This window comes from Patagioenas fasciata, chromosome 25 (assembly GCF_037038585.1).
Source record: "Patagioenas fasciata isolate bPatFas1 chromosome 25, bPatFas1.hap1, whole genome shotgun sequence".
In the NCBI taxonomy this organism is placed as follows: Eukaryota; Metazoa; Chordata; class Aves; order Columbiformes; family Columbidae; genus Patagioenas; species Patagioenas fasciata.
Window position 1 is genome coordinate 4,335,920 of NC_092544.1, and position 17,649 is coordinate 4,353,568.

General features: G+C 48.5%; 2 protein-coding genes across 4 annotated transcripts; both read left to right on the forward strand.

The window, feature by feature from the left end:
* Positions 1–722: 722 nt before the first annotated feature.
* On the forward strand, positions 723–6,863 carry RCAN3 (RCAN family member 3). Its single transcript, XM_065857329.2, has 5 exons — positions 723–858; positions 2,175–2,413; positions 3,958–4,131; positions 4,275–4,440; positions 4,795–6,863. Exons 2-5 carry the CDS (start codon positions 2,219–2,221, stop codon positions 5,001–5,003), a joined length of 744 nt encoding a protein of 247 aa, XP_065713401.1. The 5' UTR covers positions 723–858; positions 2,175–2,218; the 3' UTR covers positions 5,004–6,863.
* Positions 6,864–8,785: 1,922 nt separating this feature from the next.
* Positions 8,786–17,421, forward strand: NCMAP (non-compact myelin associated protein). 3 transcript variants are annotated; one of them, XM_071799084.1, is made up of 5 exons: positions 9,332–9,432; positions 14,213–14,266; positions 15,764–15,858; positions 15,977–16,061; positions 16,537–17,421. In XM_071799084.1, exons 3-5 carry the CDS (start codon positions 15,774–15,776, stop codon positions 16,676–16,678), a joined length of 312 nt encoding a protein of 103 aa, XP_071655185.1. In that variant the 5' UTR covers positions 9,332–9,432; positions 14,213–14,266; positions 15,764–15,773; the 3' UTR covers positions 16,679–17,421. The 3 variants fall into 3 exon arrangements, with proteins under 3 accessions (XP_065713396.1, XP_065713394.1, XP_071655185.1); XM_065857324.2 differs by lacking the exons at positions 9,332–9,432; positions 14,213–14,266 and adding an exon at positions 8,786–8,916; XM_065857322.2 differs by lacking the exon at positions 14,213–14,266 and having other exon boundaries at positions 9,286–9,432.
* The last annotated feature ends 228 nt before the right edge of the window (positions 17,422–17,649 follow it).

Sequence of the window (17,649 nt, forward strand, 5' to 3'; positions counted from 1 at the left end):
GCTGCGTGAGGTGGACAGGTGGCGGGAATGGGAACGCCCCACAGCGCTGGAGGGTGACACGGCTGCTGCCCTCAGCTGCGGGACAAGAACCCGCCTCAGCCCCTCAGAGCGGGAGGGTTACATGGCCACTGCCCCTCAGCCCCTCAGAGCATGGGGGTGACATGGCCGCTACCCCTCAGCCCCTCACAGTGTTGGGGTGACAGCCGCTGCCCCTCACAGCCTGAGGGTGACACGGTCGCTGCCCCTCAGCGAGGGAATGGGAACCCCTCACAGCGTAGGGGTGCCATGGCCGCTGCCCCTCAACCCCTCACAGCGTGAGGGTGACACCGCTGCTGCCCCTCAGTGCGGGAACGAGAACCCCCCCTCAGCTCCTCAGAGGGAGAGGGTGACATGGCTGCTGCCCCTCAGTGCGGCAACGAGAACCCCCCTCAGCTCCTCAGAGGGAGAGGGTGACATGGCTGCTGTCCCTCAGTGCGGGGATAGGAACCCCTCACAGCTTGGGGGTGACAGAGCGGCTGCCCCTCAGCCCCTCACAGCCGGAGGGTGATACGGCCGCTGCCCCTCAGCGCGGGAACGAGAACCCCGCTCAGCGTGCGGGTCTCACAGCCGCTGCCCTCAGCGCGCGGCCGCCCCTGGCGCATGCGCAGAGTCGCCCCCTCCATCCGGGTCACCGACCACCCCCCCCCCCCGCAGCTCCCTCAGGCGATGCGGAGGCGCGGGGGGCGCGCGCGCAGGCGCGTTCCCGCCGCTCCCCTCCAGCAGCCGCTCGCTCCGCACGGCGCCGAGTGCGCGCTCCCGCCGCCGCCCCCTGCGCGGCGACTCCTCATCGCCGCCGAGGGGATCCGCGCCGAGGACACGGTGAGCGCCCCCCGCTTCCCCTCCACCGCCGGCCATCTGTTGCTCCGCCGTCCCTTCGCCGGGAGCCCCTTTCCGAGCCGAGGCGGCCCGGCTTGCTGCCCGGTCGCTGAGCATCGCCGAGCGCCGGCCGCCGCCTCCCGAGAGGGTCGGGGAGGGAGCAGCGAGGCCTGGCCGAGCCCTCCGCGGCTGCGGGGAAGTTGTTTTCTCCTTTGACAGCTGCTCGTTAGCACAGATAGAGACATTTTGGGTTGTTTTTTTAAATTAATCATCACCTGCCTCCCCCCTCGTGTTGATACATGCCCTGTTAGCTGAGCTGGGGGTTGATCCCCAGCCGGGCTGGCCCCGGGTAGACCTGTCCTCCGCGGCTTCGCAGTCTTGAGCCCCAGTTTATGAACTCAGAGCAGATTTGGCTGCTCGTATGGAAATTGCCGTCTCGCTTTTTAGTCCCGGTTTTCAGAGAGAGATCTGATTATCGCCCTCTGAAGCAATAGGATGTGATAAAGTAAATGAGCTGCTTGTATTTCAGCGATGTCCAGGCGATGCAAAGGTAAAATCTCCACTGCTGTCTGTACCCATGCTCTGGTGAAGAACCAAAGCCATGAAGCTGCATTTCCACAGTTTCAGAAGATCTTAGGCTTTGCATGAAGTTGGAGAGTTTGGTTTTAAGTGTTTTAGAGGTACCACTCACCTGGTATTTAAATGATAAGCAGATACTAATTCCCAGGAGAACAAAGGACTTAGCAAAAGGTCTTATCCAAGTGGCTGTAGTTGTCGGCATCCTTTTAGTCCTGCTGTGTAAGGACATTTAATCTAAAATCTAAGAGGGAATGAGTGATTAAATAGCTTCCTAAGGAGTGTTGTCAGTTGTCTACACAGTGAATTTGCTTATAATTTTGAATTGTTTATTGCAGTTAATGGCTGTAAGTTTTAGACAATTGTCGCAAATAAGTGGCACTTGTGTGTTTCCATTTGTATCAGACTATCTGTATTATAGCCAGGTACTTGGAGCAGAGGAAACTGAGGCAGAGCAGTTCGGCTGTTGCACTGATAATCACATCGCTGTCGTTACGGAGTGAAGGGAATAGAAATCTCATTTACTTCGCCGAGTGACTTTATCTTCCTTTTCATGGCTGGAACAGCAGTTTCTTTATTCCATTTACAGAAATGGGATACAGTGCTTCTGTTTTGTGGATGAGAGAACAAGTTTTGTGTTGATTTCTATGCTTTTTTCGTAAATTTATTTGCCTTAAAGAACAGTCAAAGCAAGAAGATGCGGTATCGTGACACAGCTCTGGTTTTGTCTTTCGGAATGGCAGACCCTAGAAACTGGAACGTAAAGAAGCGCTGTGCGGGGTGAACGATGCTCAGAGATACCATGAGGTCCTGGAGCGACAGCCAGTCAGACCTTTACAGCAGCGACCAAGAGGAGGAAGAACAGATGATTTTTGGAGAAAATGAAGACGATTTGGAAGAGATGATGGATTTAAGTGACTTGCCTACCTCACTCTTTGCTTGTGGTGTTCCTGAAGCTGTGTTTGAGGTACAGGAAGAAAAGGTAAGATAGAACAGGTTTTCTGCTTTATCGAAGACCTTGACATTGTACAGATTGGAGAGAATTGCACCCAAAAATATGTTTTCTTAAAACTAACATGGGCAGTATCTGAAGAATTTCTTCAGTCCTATTTCACATGAAAGCCCTTCATTCTATAATTATTCTTACGGGAATGAAGGCTTCAACAGGATTTTTGTTAAGAGATCATTGTCTGTTGGAATCGAACAAATTAACTATGGTCATTGGAAAGAATTCTTAATGAAAAAGTGTTCTTTTTCCTCTTCTTTGCTGATGCAGATCTGTCTGAATAGCTGAATATTATCAGAACATAATAAATAAAATTGAAAAGAGATTGCTTACAGAACTCTAATTTGTTGATTTTAATCTGTTTAGAGTGAATGAAAATTTACACTACGAAATTTCCTAGTGCATTTACACTAGGGAAAAAATATCTGCAAATTAGGTTTCTTGTAGATCAGAGATCAGATATAAAAATGAACTGATTTGTGTGGTGGTTTTGGAGATGCTTGAGTGTCACGTGCAAGTACCGGTGTTTTTGTTGACATCTGCTCTTTTGATAAGTGTCGCTAGGTGGCAGTTTATGTATTAAGAGTTTCAGAGGCTTGTGCACATTAATTTGCTCTTGGAATTCAGATGTAAATAGCAATACAAAGCAGAATAAGTTGGGGAATGACCTATTAAAGAGCAGTGTAGGGGAAAGGGACCTGGGGGTCCTGGGCACAGCAGGGTGACCATGAGCCAGCACTGGGCCCTTGTGGCCAGGAAGCCAATGGTACCTGGGGTGGGTTAGAAGGGGGTGGTCAGTAGGTCAGAGAGGTTCTCCTGCCCCTCTGCTCTGCCCTGGGGAGACCACACCTGGAATATTGTGTCCAGTTGTGGCCCCTCAGTTCCAGAAGGACAGGGAACTGCTGCAGAGAGTCCAGCGCAGCCACCAAGATGCTGAAGGGAGTGGAGCATCTCCCGTGTGAGGAAAGGCTGAGGGAGCTGGGGCTCTGGAGCTGGACAAGAGGAGACTGAGGGGGGACTCATTCATGGGGATCAATATGGAAAGGGGCAGTGTCAGGAGGATGGAGCCAGGCTCTTCTGGGTGACAACCAGTGACAGGACAAGGGGCAATGGGTGCAAACTGGAACACAGGAGGTTCCACTTAAAGATGAGAAGAAACTTGTTCATGGTGAGGGTGTCAGAGCCTGGCCCAGGCTGCCCAGGGAGGTTGTGGAGTCTCCTTCTCTGCAGACATTCAAACCCGCCTGGACACCTTCCTGTGGAACCTCAGCTGGGTGTTCCTGCTCCATGGGGGATTGCACTGGATGAGCTTTCCAGGTCCCTTCCAACCCCTGACAGTCTGGGATTCTGTGAACTACACAGAATGGAGGTTTGCAAGTAACCGAGAGAAGTTTGGAATGTGCAGGTTTAGAAAGCGATTAAGGAAATAATCTGGATTTGGGAAGGCGAAAAGAAAATGTGTTTTCATTGAGTGAAAATGTTCATTTTGTGTTTGGAGAATCTTTGTGCTTCATCTCTAGGAAAGATTTGAAGCACTTTTCACAGTCTACGATAATCAAGTTACATTCCAGTTGTTCAAAAGCTTCAGAAGAGTGAGGATAAACTTCAGCAATCCAGAGGCAGCAGCCAGAGCACGGATAGAGCTGCATGAAACGGACTTGAGTGGGAAAAAGCTCAAGCTGTACTTTGCACAGGTACTGTGGAGCACTAAGGTGCTGTGCACGCGTTCCTGGTTCTTCGTTGTCTCACTTTTGCCTGTGAGTTTAGTTTGTGATAAATATGTGAGAGAATTAATATTTGTCACCTTGTTCAGTATCTCCTGGCTTTTTGTGTTCAGGTGTCCAGTGAAATAGGTGACAAGTCCTACCTGCTGCCTCCACAACCCGTTAAACAGTTCCTGATCTCACCTCCTGCTTCTCCTCCAGTCGGATGGAAACAGAGCGAAGACGCAACTCCCCTGATAAACTACGACTTGCTTTGTGCCGTCTCCAAGTTGGGACCGGGTAGGAATATTTACCTGCTTTTGTTGTGTTACTTAACTTCAAAAATAGTTACCAAGGGAATTTATCCACTTCTCTTTCTTTCTGTGAGAAGAAATTGAGTCTCTTTTATGTGCTGATTCTTACTTGAATGGAAAGATTGGTTGTAATCAAAGTACAGTCTAACAGGCAACAGGGAGTATTGTAAAACATTTAACGGGTCTGGTGAAATGTGGGAGTTGAGCAAATTAAAGATGAGATGGGAATAAATGAGTATTTGGTTGTGTTACTGCAGATAGTAAGGAGTTGTGAGATAAGGCAGCCTGACACTTCTCCTTGGGGATGTTCGTAGCATGAGTTTTGTTTGCTGCTCTTCAGGGGAGAAGTACGAGCTCCACGCGGGAACAGAATCAACTCCTAGTGTCGTTGTCCATGTCTGTGAAAGTGAGACAGAAGAGGAGGATGAAATAAAAAATCCCAAACAGAAGATCATGCAGACGAGGCGTCCAGATCCGCCTGCAACGATCCTGAATGAACCTAAAGCGTTTGATTGTACACTGGAGGTCGGGGGTACGATGCACTGTTAAATCTGTGATGCTCAAGGTAGTATCAAAATCAGACACTTATTGAGTACACGTGTTGATGTCTGTACTGCTGCTATATGTTATGTATAGCGACAACAGATTTTACTTGTAGTTGTCTCTCATGTTCAAGATTTTGGATGCCAATGCTCTGACAAGCACTTTAATTTTAGGGACTAGTCCCCCAAGTGTAGCAAATCCACCTGACTTGAAATAGTGACAAATAGGAGGTCTGGTTGTGGGTTTGGTTTGGTTTTGTTTAAGGTGTTACCCTTTTATTTCTACTGTACAGTGTGATGTACCAAGTGCTGAAATAATACCTTACTGCCGCAATTGGATTCAAGAAGGTTCATTGTATAGCAAAGCTGATCTGGTACAGCAACTTCCAGTTAATATAGTGTTAAATGCAAGTGAAACGTACTCTATAGGCTAAAATTCCTTCCCAGCTACTAATCTCCTGAGGTGACAATTAATCTTTCTTTTCAAGTATGTGATTTTTATTTGACATGAGGCACAAATACAGGTAAGGAGTGAAATTCCAGTAGTTTTGCTGACAACACAGAGAAGAATAGGGGAGGAGGAACCACAGCCGACGGAGGAGACGGACGCTGAGTCTGTCGCCAGCACTTGTGCTGCTGCTGTCGCGATGGTACACGGTGGGTTCGCACCGACACCGCGTTAGGAGTACAATACGCAGGGGAAATAGGGATTCAGCTGTTCTATGTGTTGTCTCTGATCCTTTCTGAAAATATGGTAACGTTTATTCCTAGATGGCCTGCACCACAAACCAGTGACTGTTATGTTAGGACTCAATTACGTTAGGAGATAAAACACCTAGGGTTAATTTTTAAACTTCTCCGGTCTATTTTGTATTTTTTAAGACAATCAGTTGCCTGGCTTAGTTTCTATGCAGTTTCAGCCCTTGTTTGCTGTTCTTCATTCCGATTTTTGCTGTGGGACATCCCGTCTGCCTGATAAAGCATCGGCTGCTTTGGAGCCTGGGATGCATCTTTTAAAATACAGAGCTTTGATTTTGTGATTTAAGCGTTTTAGTAGGGGGGAAATACGCCTCGGTATAACGACACATGCTTCTATGCTATTTTATAACTAACCTTTTTTAGTCTAGACAGATTCTTCTTTTTTCTATAAAATTATTTGTGAACAAACCAGGCTGCTGATGTTCATATATATATACAAAAATCATTCAGAAATCGGCCGTTTTCAGATTCATTTTAGTGTGTTTCAGTTCTACGTGACGTGTTTATTGGATTTTTCCAAGGTGTTTTCACTTGATTGATGGTGGAAAGAAAAAGTAGCGGTGGTGAATTAGCGTGAGCACGGTCGTTTCATCTCCGTATCGTGTCAGCTCCTGATCCCTTCCTGCCAATGGCTTCAAGCTGCACAATGGGATCCTGCAGGCAGGTCCTTCTTCGGAGGCAGGAATAATATATATTAAAACAAAAGGAAAATGGGTAATTTCCATCTTGCCTCCACAGGTGTGGTATTTATGTATCTCTTCAGATATTAAACTCACTCAAAGTCCGACTTCTCTGTCTCACTGATCCACGTTATTAAAGAAACAAAACCAAACTTGTACTGTCCATCAGGCTTGTGCGTTTTAAAAAAATCCAGCAGTCCGCTTTGGATTTTCTGTGCTGTTTGTATTTTGTTAACGGTTTCATTTCCAGCCCATTGTAGAAGTTGCTGTAAGTAGGAATAAGTGGAAAACCTTCAGAAACAGTTTTCTAAGGCGAATCAAGCGAGCAGTGTTGTCAGCGTGTTTTGTGTATGATGTGTAACAACTTGCATCCCGACATCTTTCATGGTGTAAAGACACTTAAAATAAAACCAACGCAGTGCCATTCACATGTGGTTTTTTAACTGTATTTCATATTAGCTCAAGTTTGATACGTAAGTTTTCTAACAGGATTGTACTCTTGTGCAGTTGAGTGAACAGGGGAAGTAATTTACGGGTTTTTGTCAGCAAATTATTGGAAAAATAGTGCTGAAGAAGTTGGGGGTTTCAACTTCTGGGTGGAAGGAGGGACTGGGGAGGTATTAATGGTGCTTTCCGGTGCCTCTCACAGCAGAGTTCCCTTTGGATTTCACATGAGTTTTGAACACGAGTTTAACCCCCGCTTGGCTGTGGGAGAGAATGGGCTGCAGTACCGACCTCTCTAAAACTGCTGTTGTAATAAAGAGAAATAATGACTTGTTTTGAAAGAAGTCTCCAAAGCCCCACAGGAAAGAAACGGTCAGAGTTGATATAAAGCATGCATGCACTGATCAACAAAACGGTACAACAGGAGCTTGTTAGGCAGCAGTAGCTGGTCTTGCAGGGAGTATCTGGTGACATCCAGGCTCTGGAACCTGGTTAGGAAGCAATTCCTGGATGTGCAGCATCTTCCAGCTTCGGGATTTACCCAGGTTGCTGCAGATGGCCTCGTCTTCCTCTTGGTGACACGGTGAGCGCCCCCCGCTTCCCCTCCACCGCCGGCCATCTGTTGCTCCGCCGTCCCTTCGCCGGGAGCCCCTTCCCGAGCCGAGGCGGCCCGGCTCGCTGCCCGGTCGCTGAGCATCGCCGAGCGCCGGCCGCCGCCTCCCGAGAGGGTCGGGGAGGGAGCGGCGAGGCCTGGCCGAGCCCTCCGCGGCTGCGGGGAAGTTGTTTTCTCCTTTGACAGCTGCTCGTTAGCACAGATAGAGACATTTGGGGTTGTTTTTTCAAATTAATCATCACCTGCCTCCCCCCTCGTGTTGATCACATGCCCTGTTAGCTGAGCTGGGGGTTGATCCCCAGCCGGGCTGGCCCCGGGTAGACCTGTCCTCCGCGGCTTCGCAGCCTTGAACCCCCATTTATCAACTCAGAGCAGATTTGGCTGCTCGTATGGAAATTGCCGTCTCGCTTTTTAGTCCCGGTTTTCAGAGAGAGATCTGATTATCGCCCTCTGAAGCAATAGGATGCGATAAAGTAAATGAGCTGCTTGTATTTCAGCGATGTCCAGGCGATGCAAAGGTAAAACCTCCACTGCTGTCTGTACCCATGCTCTGGTGAAGAACTAAAGCCATGAAGCTGCATTTCCACAATTCACAATCAACTTCCAGCTTCGGGATTTGCCCAGGTTGCTGCAGATGGCCTCACCTTCCTCTTGGTGGTGGCAACAAAGGCCACAAAGCCTTGGAGGAATGGAGAGACAGCTGCCTTGGAAATAGCGGACTGAACGTGTGTGGGTGTCTTTAAAACTTCAGTCCCTTTCCAGACCTCACCTTGAATTTAATCTCTGCTTTATCAAGGTGCCCAACAGCTCCCTGAGGAGCAAGGCTGGGCAAGAGCTGTGATCCTGGGTAAATCCAGCCCTGGGTCTGGCAGCTTTGCGAGGGCGCGTCCTCGTATTTGTACCAGCTCATAAATGCTCGGGAAGGTTGATTGCAGAGATTGGCAAGGAGGTGTTTGCACCGCATCTTACCTTGTCTAGATCTGGTGTCTAGACCTGCTCTGGTTTCACTGTGGAGAGAAGGACGGGGTCTGGAGAACAGCTTGATGCGTTCCTCGCTGCGCTGCTTTTCACACCCATTCAAGACAACAAGAAGCGAATTTGGTGAATCCACCAAACTTTTTCCTGTTTCTACGTCAGCGTGGGCTGCCTGACAGTCACAGTGGCTGGGGTCTCCTTTCTTGTACTATTGGAGTTAGGACAATTAGTTTTAATTATTAACTTACAGGTAACTATTTGTACCTCTTCCAAATTCCGTGTGTGCGGTGTTGAAAGCAGCCCCTGCTACTCTAGAAAGAGATCCAGCCCATCTGGAATTCTGCTCCTCTTCCCAGAATGAGCCTCATGTCCCTTCTTGTTTATGCAGGATGAGGCAAATTGTAAAGAAACCATTGAAACCGAATTTATTCCCTTTGAAAATATGAACGGTGAGTAATCCTTAACTGAGATTTCAATCTGTGCTTTTAAGGAGCTGCGGTATCTGCACAGGGGTTTAGTGTGATTGGATTTAGCTGGAAGTGACTAACGTTGGTACAGAAGAAAAGATAAATAATTGCATCTCGAAACTCAAACTCCGGTGAGAAAACCTCTGTGGTTTTGTGCTGTGGGGTTAAACTGGAGGTTCGGTGTAGAAACCCGTGCACCGTGAGCACCCTTCCCCTCCAGCCCCGTCCCCTCCAGCCCCGCCGGTGCCCGCGGCTTCCAGCCGGGGCTCTGCCCCCCCGGCCCGGGGAGGCGGTGCTGGGGGCCGGGCCGGGCTGGGCGGCCCCGGGGGAACCACCTGCAGCGGCGGGGCCGGGCTGGGCCCCCCGGTACCGGCAGTGGCACCGCCCGCGGTCCCGGGGGCTGAGGCGGCCCCGGCCGGGGGAGCGCGGGGCGGCGGCGGCACCGCGGGCCGGTCCCGGAGCCCCGGAGCCCGGAACCCCGGAGCGGAGCGGCCTCGGGTGAGCTGGCGGAGGGCGGGATGGACGGAGCTGTGCTGGGAATCGGTGGAAACGGGGCTTTGCTGCTGCAAGTTACTTTGTGCTGCCGGCGAAATGGCTGGAAATGGGCGCTGAAGGGGGTTACTCCGGGTTTGGGTGTGATCGTGTGTATTACACTGAATGTTTCTGCGTGCAGCCAGGTTCTTTATCGGTAGCTCTAAACCAAAAAGAAATACAGAGCAGACGTCATCGGCCGATTTTCTGCTGATCGGCCGCTTTAGCAGTTCTTTCATTAATTAGAAACCTCCAAGGTACAGGGACTGGAACTGACCTGGCAGAGGAGTTTGTGCGTCTGCTTGGAAGGTTGTTCTCTCGGTAGTACCATCTTTTCATCACTGTGGATGGGCTGAATCTCTTATCCTGACTTGTTCAACCCCATCAACATAAATAAGGTTTTGTTGGTGGTTTGGTTTTCTTTTTCTCTTTTTCATTTTATATCTGCTGAGCAGCACGTTAGGAAGGGCTGGCAGCCTAATATTTAACCCAACAAGAACTAGAAAGCTTGGAGTTACAGTTTGCCGAGCATCTCCAGCACAGAACAAAACTCTACTGCTTCCATTATTTGGGAATAAGCTGAAGTTGCTTATAGATTTGAACTGCAGTTTCTCGTTTCTCATGGTAGTTAATGTCCTTTACACCCCAGGAAAATAAAGCATAGTATTTTGTAAACATTTTTCCCTGATGTGATACATTGTGCTGGATGGAGTGTTCGGGCAGGAGGGTTTGATTTAGCGATTAAGCAGAAGGCAAAGGCAGCGCAGTGATGGGTGAGTTGTTGTTGGGCTGTGCGGCTGGGCTGGGGGTGCTGGGTCAGATATGGGGGGCTCGCCAGGAGCTTGGAGCGGTTCTGATGGAGGATCAGGTGTAAGCACCAAGTATCACACTGCTTACGTGTTTGTCTACACGGTGTTCTTGGAAGAGGGGAACGTGCCTTATCGATCCAACAAGCCGGCATGTGCAGTACATGAAGGAATCTTGTGACCGCCTTCCTTTGTCCCGCTGGTTGTGAAGCGCAGGAGTTGGCGTTTCTGCGTCGCATACAGAATTCTCTCTGTGCTTTTTAACACTGAAAATAAACTTAAGGATGTGAAACTTGGAGAGGTTCTTACAACAGTATTGAGCTTTGGGTTTTGCTGGTAGCCGAGCAGCTGGAATTGCAGCAGATGCAGCGCTGGGGAGCACATGGTGCCACCCGCGGGGTGCGGGCAGAAGATAAGAGTCCTCAACCCCCTGTCCCCAGGGCAGGACACCTGCTTGCCAGTAATTCATGAAGGTTTCCAGTGCAGCCCTGCTCCTGTCTGCTTACTGCTACCGAAAGCATGACTTTTATTGGTTACACTAAATTATTCTTCTTATTGATGGCAATAAAACAGTGAATTGGGCACAAAGGAGGCGGAGAAGCCCGGGAGTGATGCAGTGAGTATCGGTGGGCTCGGACCAGCAGCTGCCGCGCTCAGGGGGTGAATCCACCGGTGCCGAACACCCCGTGGGGTGCTGGTGTCTGCCCAGAGCGGGTGCTGCTAAACGGCTGCAGTGGGCCCTGCAGCACCGGGGCATTTCCTAGAGCACAAAGGAGGTGGACGTTCCCCTGCGAGAACAGCCCGGCCTCAAGGGCGAGCTGCTCTTCTGTGGTTTATTTGTCCAGATCCACTGAATTTGTCACCAGCGAGTGGTTTGTTGGGACTTCCTTGAGCAGCAGAGACCAGTTGTGGGGTGGTGTGATTCGGAGGTCGCGTGATGACACGATGCCAGTGACACACGCAGTGACACCGAGGGTTCAGCCCAGGTTCATTTTCTTGTTTTCCATCCGAGCGCTCACGTTGATGGCTTCTAAAATCTGTCACCTTGACTCTCATTTGCCCTCCCCCATGAGTCACTCCTGCCTTGAGCTTCACTGAGGTGCCCGGAGGGATTTTTCTTCATTCTGAATCATTTTTTTCTGGGTAATATTTAACTGCTAATTACACACCCTCGCCTCCTGTGCCCCCTCCTGAGCGCTCCCAGCAATACATGGGACCGTATCAGTGGGCAGAGCCATAGGATTGCAATCAAAGGCTCCGGACCATGTCGCATTTATGGAGCCCATGGGGGTTTGGGGCTCCTGTGACACTTTGCACCTTCTGCAACGGTCGCTGCTTTTCAAGTGCTTGAGCACAAGTGAATTTTCTTCTCCCATTGCTGTGGCGATGACAAAGTAAAACCTCTAACGCTCCTTTCAAGAATAAGCTGCAAAATCGCTCCCAGGTCTCTTGACATCCGATATATCTGTGCATTGCATTTAAATGGCAGTTTTGTTTTAAAATGTTGTTCCATTTCCTCTTAAATGTATCACTTCGGATCTAAACAATGAAATAACTCAGTCTCCTCCAACCGTTGGACTGAATGATTTATTATCAATGTATTTTAAAAAGCCTTACTATATAATCCCAGCGCATTAAACAGACTGGTTTATTGTGGATGATGTATTAGTTTAAAATTTCAGGTTTGTTTAGCGTTTCCGGATGGAAGGGGGTTTTATGCATCCCGACTTCCACAGGTCTGCCTGGAAACTTAAGAAAGTAGTGAAGTGTGCTTGGGTCCGGTATGGGAAGTCCTGGATAAGGGGCAAGGGGAAGCTTTAGGTCACATATATGATATTTGTCAGTGAAAAGAATTCAACAACAGGCATCTGAACTCAACCTGACAGACACCGCGGAATAGCTCTGTAACCGGGCTGGGGGTGACGCTTGAGCAGCGCAAGTTTTGGGCTGCTGGGACATCACTGGTGACTTGGGTGGGGGTTTCCATGTTCAGTTCAATTCCTGTTCTGACATACATTTCACAAGTGTCTGAACAGCTCTTCTAATCCGACCGTGCCGTAGATCTGGCCCGTAACCAGTGGGGAAGTACCTCTGGCTCGTTTGGCGTGTCTGCAGGGACAGTCCTGCCCTGGAGGATCGAGGCTGTTTTTATGATGTGAACGCAATTCGCCGAGTTTCTGTCGTTCCCATGAATTAGTGCGTTAGAGCAGAAATGTGCGCGACCTAGTGTTTTAAGGCAGAAAATGAGAAATCTGCAGGTCGTACACCGGTTTAGACCTTGACCAGTGCAAGTCAACACCAAAATCTGGTTTGTATTTGCAAACGCCAGCGTTCCTTCCTGGGGACCTGCCTTCACTTCTCGGTTCTTGGCATCTGTGTGAGCTGAGGATTTTTAGCCCCTCGCAGGTTATAAACCACGCAGGTAGAATTACTGGTTTGTTTGGGTTGGTTTTTCGTGCAGAGTTGCCTGCAGTTCTGTGTAACTTTGTCTTGGCAAGGAAACGAAAGGCTTTTAATATGTGTTTTAACAACAGCTAAACCTGGAGAGCTCATGCCAGAACCTGAGACAAATGCTTATATAAAGGTGCTGGTCTGACATCAGGACACGTTGGGATACACAGGCTCCATACAGAGCGCGGCTGTTTGCCCAAGGCCACGTTTATGCCTCAGCTCCTGCGAACCAGTTTGAACTCGGGGGTTTTTTCCACCCCCTTCCTCCCTTTTAGAGCCTCGCAAGGTAAATTTGGGCACATTCAGGTCTCACTGAAGCACATTGTGTTGTTATTACTTTCTGAAATGACAGTTTGTCTCAACCCCCCGGTGATGTTCCTGGTGCTGGTGGCTCATGATGCTTTTCTTTAGACCTGGATAAGGAGGGAAAACTCACCAGTTTTTCAACCTGTGTTCAGCCACAATGTAAGGTGAAAATACAGTTGAAAGGATGAATTAATTCTCTAATTGAGCTTCTGGGTCAAAATTAGTATATATTACTGCTGGAGGAACAATGGCTGATTGGTGTCTCATTTAAAAGCTGCAACACAGCGTGGTGCAAACCCCACCTTTTTCTGGGTGGCAAAGCGCTGAGTTTGTGTGTCTTCCTTAACCAGCACCTGAAAAAGCTCAAACAAACCCCTCTGTTCGCCGTCACCCTCTCCTGTCAGTGCCAGGTGCCGCGGGAGCCACTCGACAGCTGAATTCTGATCCCCAAACCACTGGAAATGAGGCCATTCAGCTCAAAATGGGGGCAGGAGGAGGCAGGAAGGTTGTACAAACGGGGGCATTGCTGCCACTTGCCAAAACCAACCTTTAGGCTGTATCTGCAAAGGTGTTTTACATGGAAACGTGCCCAAAGCTTGACTTTACAGCAACATTTCCAGCTCCGTAATACAAGGATGCAAAAATAAGCAGCGGCGTGTGCCTCCACCCCCAGTCTCAAGAGCTGCGGGTGGATTAGTGGCTCTCAAAGCCCGGCAGGTGTGTGTGCAGAGAGGGAAGTGCTCGCCCTGTGTCATGAAGAAAGAATGTCCCGCGATTGCTGTGTCAAAGTCCATTTCTTCTCCCTTGTTATACAGCTTTTCTGGAGCGCTCTTGAGTTTCCAATATGTTTTTCTTTCTAAGCAGAGGAGGGTCCAGCCTGTAATACCTGGTCAGTTCCCATGGCTGTCAGTGGGCTTTGCTGGGTCCTTGAGTTTGGCAGCACAGGCTTGGTCAGGAGTGATCGTGTGATTCAGAGGGCAGGAATGGAGCCGAGACTGCTCCGCTTCACCTGCAGCATCCACAGACACACACCTTGCACCTCTTTACCTGCTACATAATACAGGAAAAACCCCAAACATGCATTTTTCAAATTGCATCTGAGATCGCTACACCCTGCTGGGTAAAATAATCCTTCGTGTAAACAGGCGGTTTCACTGACAACCATAAAAATTCTTTGGTTATAGGTGACTCATGCAGAAATAGCTCACCATTACCGAGGTGGTTTGAACCAGATGGAGGTTAGTAAGTATGAATATTACATGGCTTAATAGTGAGATATTTCGCCTACTGTATTTGGGATTTTGCATAGCCAGAGGAGGAGAAAAACACTTGTGTGAATGTGGAATTTGTGCTCTCCTGGTTGGGAGCAACAAGGTGAAAGTTGGATGTGGCTTTTTCTGAATCATGTCCATAGCCAAAATACTTGTTGGGCTTTCCTCAGCCATTTCGGTCTCTGCGGTCCAGCCCGCAGCGCCGTGGTTTGGGAGGGATGGGGGGAAGTTGGGGGGGCCGGCGCTGCTGCTGCCTCTCGCGGGTTCTCCAGGGCTGTGCTGTACGGTAATCCTGGGCAAACTCGAAACGCAAAGTGTTTCTTTCAGCGTGGAAAGATCCACGACTACAGTGGACGATCACGTTGCTGAATTAACTTGGCCTTGGCTAAACAAAGGAATCATTCAGTCCGAGGAGAGTGACCCAGTTACAGACTCGAGACTGAGTTATTTTTGTTGGTTTTTTTAAAGAACCCCCCTCAACCTTTTTATCTTAAGAGGACTGAAGTATTTGATGAATCGACCTTGCAGTTCTGACCCCTCACACCCAGGCAGACTCTGATGGTTTCCCTTCCTGACGTTACTGATGTTTCTCATTCCTCACCCATCCATTTGTGGAGCCTCCCAACTTCACACCGGGTGTTGACTCAGCTACTGGCCTCCCCACCCCGAAATGACACCGAAACAACCCCAAAACAACACAGAAACAACCCCAAAACCTGTTGAAAGCCATCAGAGCTGCGTCCTCCTTGTCTCCCAAAACTTGACCCCACCACTACAGGTGTTTTATTTGATGGATGCTCCTTGGCAGAAGCCTTTAGGAAGACATCAACAAGGGGGAAGGGGAAGGGGAAGGGGAAGGGGAAGGGGAAGGGGAAGGGGAAGGGGAAGGGGAAGGGGAAGGGGAAGGGGAAGGGGAAGGGGAAGGGGAAGGGGAAGGGAGGCTCCTTTCATATTTGGGAAACCCAATTCCAGTATCGAGTGGTGAAGAATGATCTAATTTTCGGTGGATAGTTTGAGGGTATTAGCTCTGTGAAGCTGGGAGCCGAAATGGTTTCAGAGGTCAGTTTGAAGTGGTTTTCACACCCTCCTCAGGCTGAAGGAGGCTTTAATGGCTAAGGTTGCAAGTCACATTTAGAAAACATTTGGAAAACGCTTATAAAATCGGTAAACACACAGGCTGCTCTTTCTAGAGCTACAATTTTACCCTACCAGGATGCAAGAGCAGGCGTGTTTTCAGCCGTTTGCTTGCAGGCTTGTCCTGTTCCAGGGCTGGGGTGGCACTGGGATGAGTGAGGTGCCCGTTTGAACTCACGTCAACTTTCTGTCATAGTCACATTGCCCTATTTTATCTTCTGTTGTGGGATAAGAACCCCTGTTCAGTGAGCCTGCACTTCATAGGCTGTCAGTCTTCAATAGGTAGTCGCCTAATTACCACTGTCAAATTTTGATTTTTTTCTTCCATAGGTGAATCAAGATGACGACAGCCGCACCGCCGATCAATAACACTCAGTTCTCAGTAAATGTGACCGCAAAATCTCAAGAACAAAGTCTCTATCAAAGTAAGAAAAGTAGTAGGGCGGTGGCTCTTTTTTAATGGACCTTGAACTTAGCAAACTTCAAACAGCACAATGCCAACTTTGTAAATCAGGCTTTTATCCCTTTCTGCTTCCCTATTAGGTTCTGGAGCAATAGTTGCTGCCATCGTAGTAGGAGTGATTATTATATTTACAGTGGTTCTGCTCATATTGAAAACGTATAACAGGTAAGTGGCCAAGTTCTGGACTTCACCAAGGCAAGATTAACTAAAATCACCGTTATGTGTGATCTCATCTACCAGAACATTTCAGTATTTGCTGCTGAGAATTTCTGGGAGAAACTAAACTATAATGTTCTTGATTGAAGTGTCCTGAATCTCACCATCAGGGTTGTGATTGAATTGATAGGAAGTAGGAAGAGGTTATTGATGCAGCATGCTCAAGGGAAGCTCTTTTTGGGGATTCCTGTTGACATAGGAAAGATCTGAGGGTGCCAGAGAGGAGCTGGATTTCCCCTTTTGGGGCACTGGGTTAGACTGAGACACTCTATAAGCACTTATTGGCCATTTAGTATCTTTGGGATTAAATCTTGGCTTGGATTGACTTTTCAGTAGCTGTTTGATTTAACCTGCTCCTGCAGGAACCTTCCCAGTATTTACTATGGGAGACACCACAACAAAATGGTCATTTTTACTCTTATAGACGCATGAGAGTGAAGCGGGAGCTGGAACCCAAAGCCACCAAACCAGTGATGCCACCCACGTTAGGGCAGAACAGCACCAGCGCATCTCAGCACCCCGTAGTGACTTTCATCCCGGTCGACATCCATATGCAGAGCAGGTAACTGGGAACGCTGGTCCTCCTTGGGAGAGAAAAGAGATGAAATTCTTATTCACACAGACCCCGGACTCCTCAGCAAAGCGACGCTGCGTTTGGAACAGCAACAAGCTGGTGTTTTGTCTATAGATTGTGATTTATCCTCTTTGGGATGAAAAGTAAAAGGTCTGGATACTTTTCATATGGTTGAAATCAGCTGATGGAGGCACAGGAATCATCAGAAATGCAGTGAGCGTCTTACGGAGCTCTGGGTACGGAGAGACCGAGTCAGCCAAGCCCGTTCGTTGGAAGAAAAGGTGCACACTCCTATTTCGTGGAGCTTTTGCTTACTCGGAGAGTTTGAGGTTTTCCTGTTCAGCAATGACGGATGATAAATGGGAAGAAAAATTTGGACACGCAAGCTACAACTCAGGGTGAACCTGGGTTTGTCACCATTTATGTGAAACAGGTTTGTAATTTTATACATGATGAATAGTGCAGGAAGTATCAACATCATATTTATCTTTACTCATCTTTTGTGTTTCTAATGCCACATATGTATGGTTTTAGAAGAAAGTTGCTTTTTATTTCCAAGGATTTTTACAATATTTCTATAAATTGGGTAACCTGTCTGTTTCCAAATGAACTCAGTGTCTAAGGGTTTTCACTCTCCTGTCAAGAGTAAGCATGGGAAGGCAGCATAAAGCAAGCGAAGCTTTATACGGCTACTGAAATGCTTTGTTCTCTAATACAGACTGGTCTTGAACTATTTTTAGGGGTTTTTTTATTCTAGAAAGTAACCAGAAATGATGTTGTTTTGCAAGTGTGGGTGTACAGTAATGCAACAAAGACATTCCCGAGGATATTCACAGCCCACCGCACACCAACACACAGCAGCATTGTCAGATGGTCAGTGGCCGATTGTCTCAAGCGTGCGGATCAAAGCAGCCCCGAAACACCGGCTGATGGAACAGATGGAATTAGCAAGAAATTGAGGAG

What these genes read in the sequence shown, in the direction of transcription:
- NCMAP (XM_065857324.2), top strand. Translation starts at nt 15,774, where the DNA reads ATGACGACAGCCGCACCGCCGATCAATAACACTCAGTTCTCAGTAAAT. An exon ending in AGAACAAAGTCTCTATCAAA is followed by an intron (nt 15,859 to 15,976) that starts GTAAGAAAAGTA and finishes CTTCCCTATTAG; the next exon opens with GTTCTGGAGCAATAGTTGCT. An exon ending in ATATTGAAAACGTATAACAG is followed by an intron (nt 16,062 to 16,536) that starts GTAAGTGGCCAA and finishes TTACTCTTATAG; the next exon opens with ACGCATGAGAGTGAAGCGGG.
- RCAN3 (XM_065857329.2), top strand. Translation starts at nt 2,219, where the DNA reads ATGCTCAGAGATACCATGAGGTCCTGGAGCGACAGCCAGTCAGACCTT. An exon ending in TTGAGGTACAGGAAGAAAAG is followed by an intron (nt 2,414 to 3,957) that starts GTAAGATAGAAC and finishes CTTCATCTCTAG; the next exon opens with GAAAGATTTGAAGCACTTTT. An exon ending in CGTCTCCAAGTTGGGACCGG is followed by an intron (nt 4,441 to 4,794) that starts GTAGGAATATTT and finishes GCTGCTCTTCAG; the next exon opens with GGGAGAAGTACGAGCTCCAC.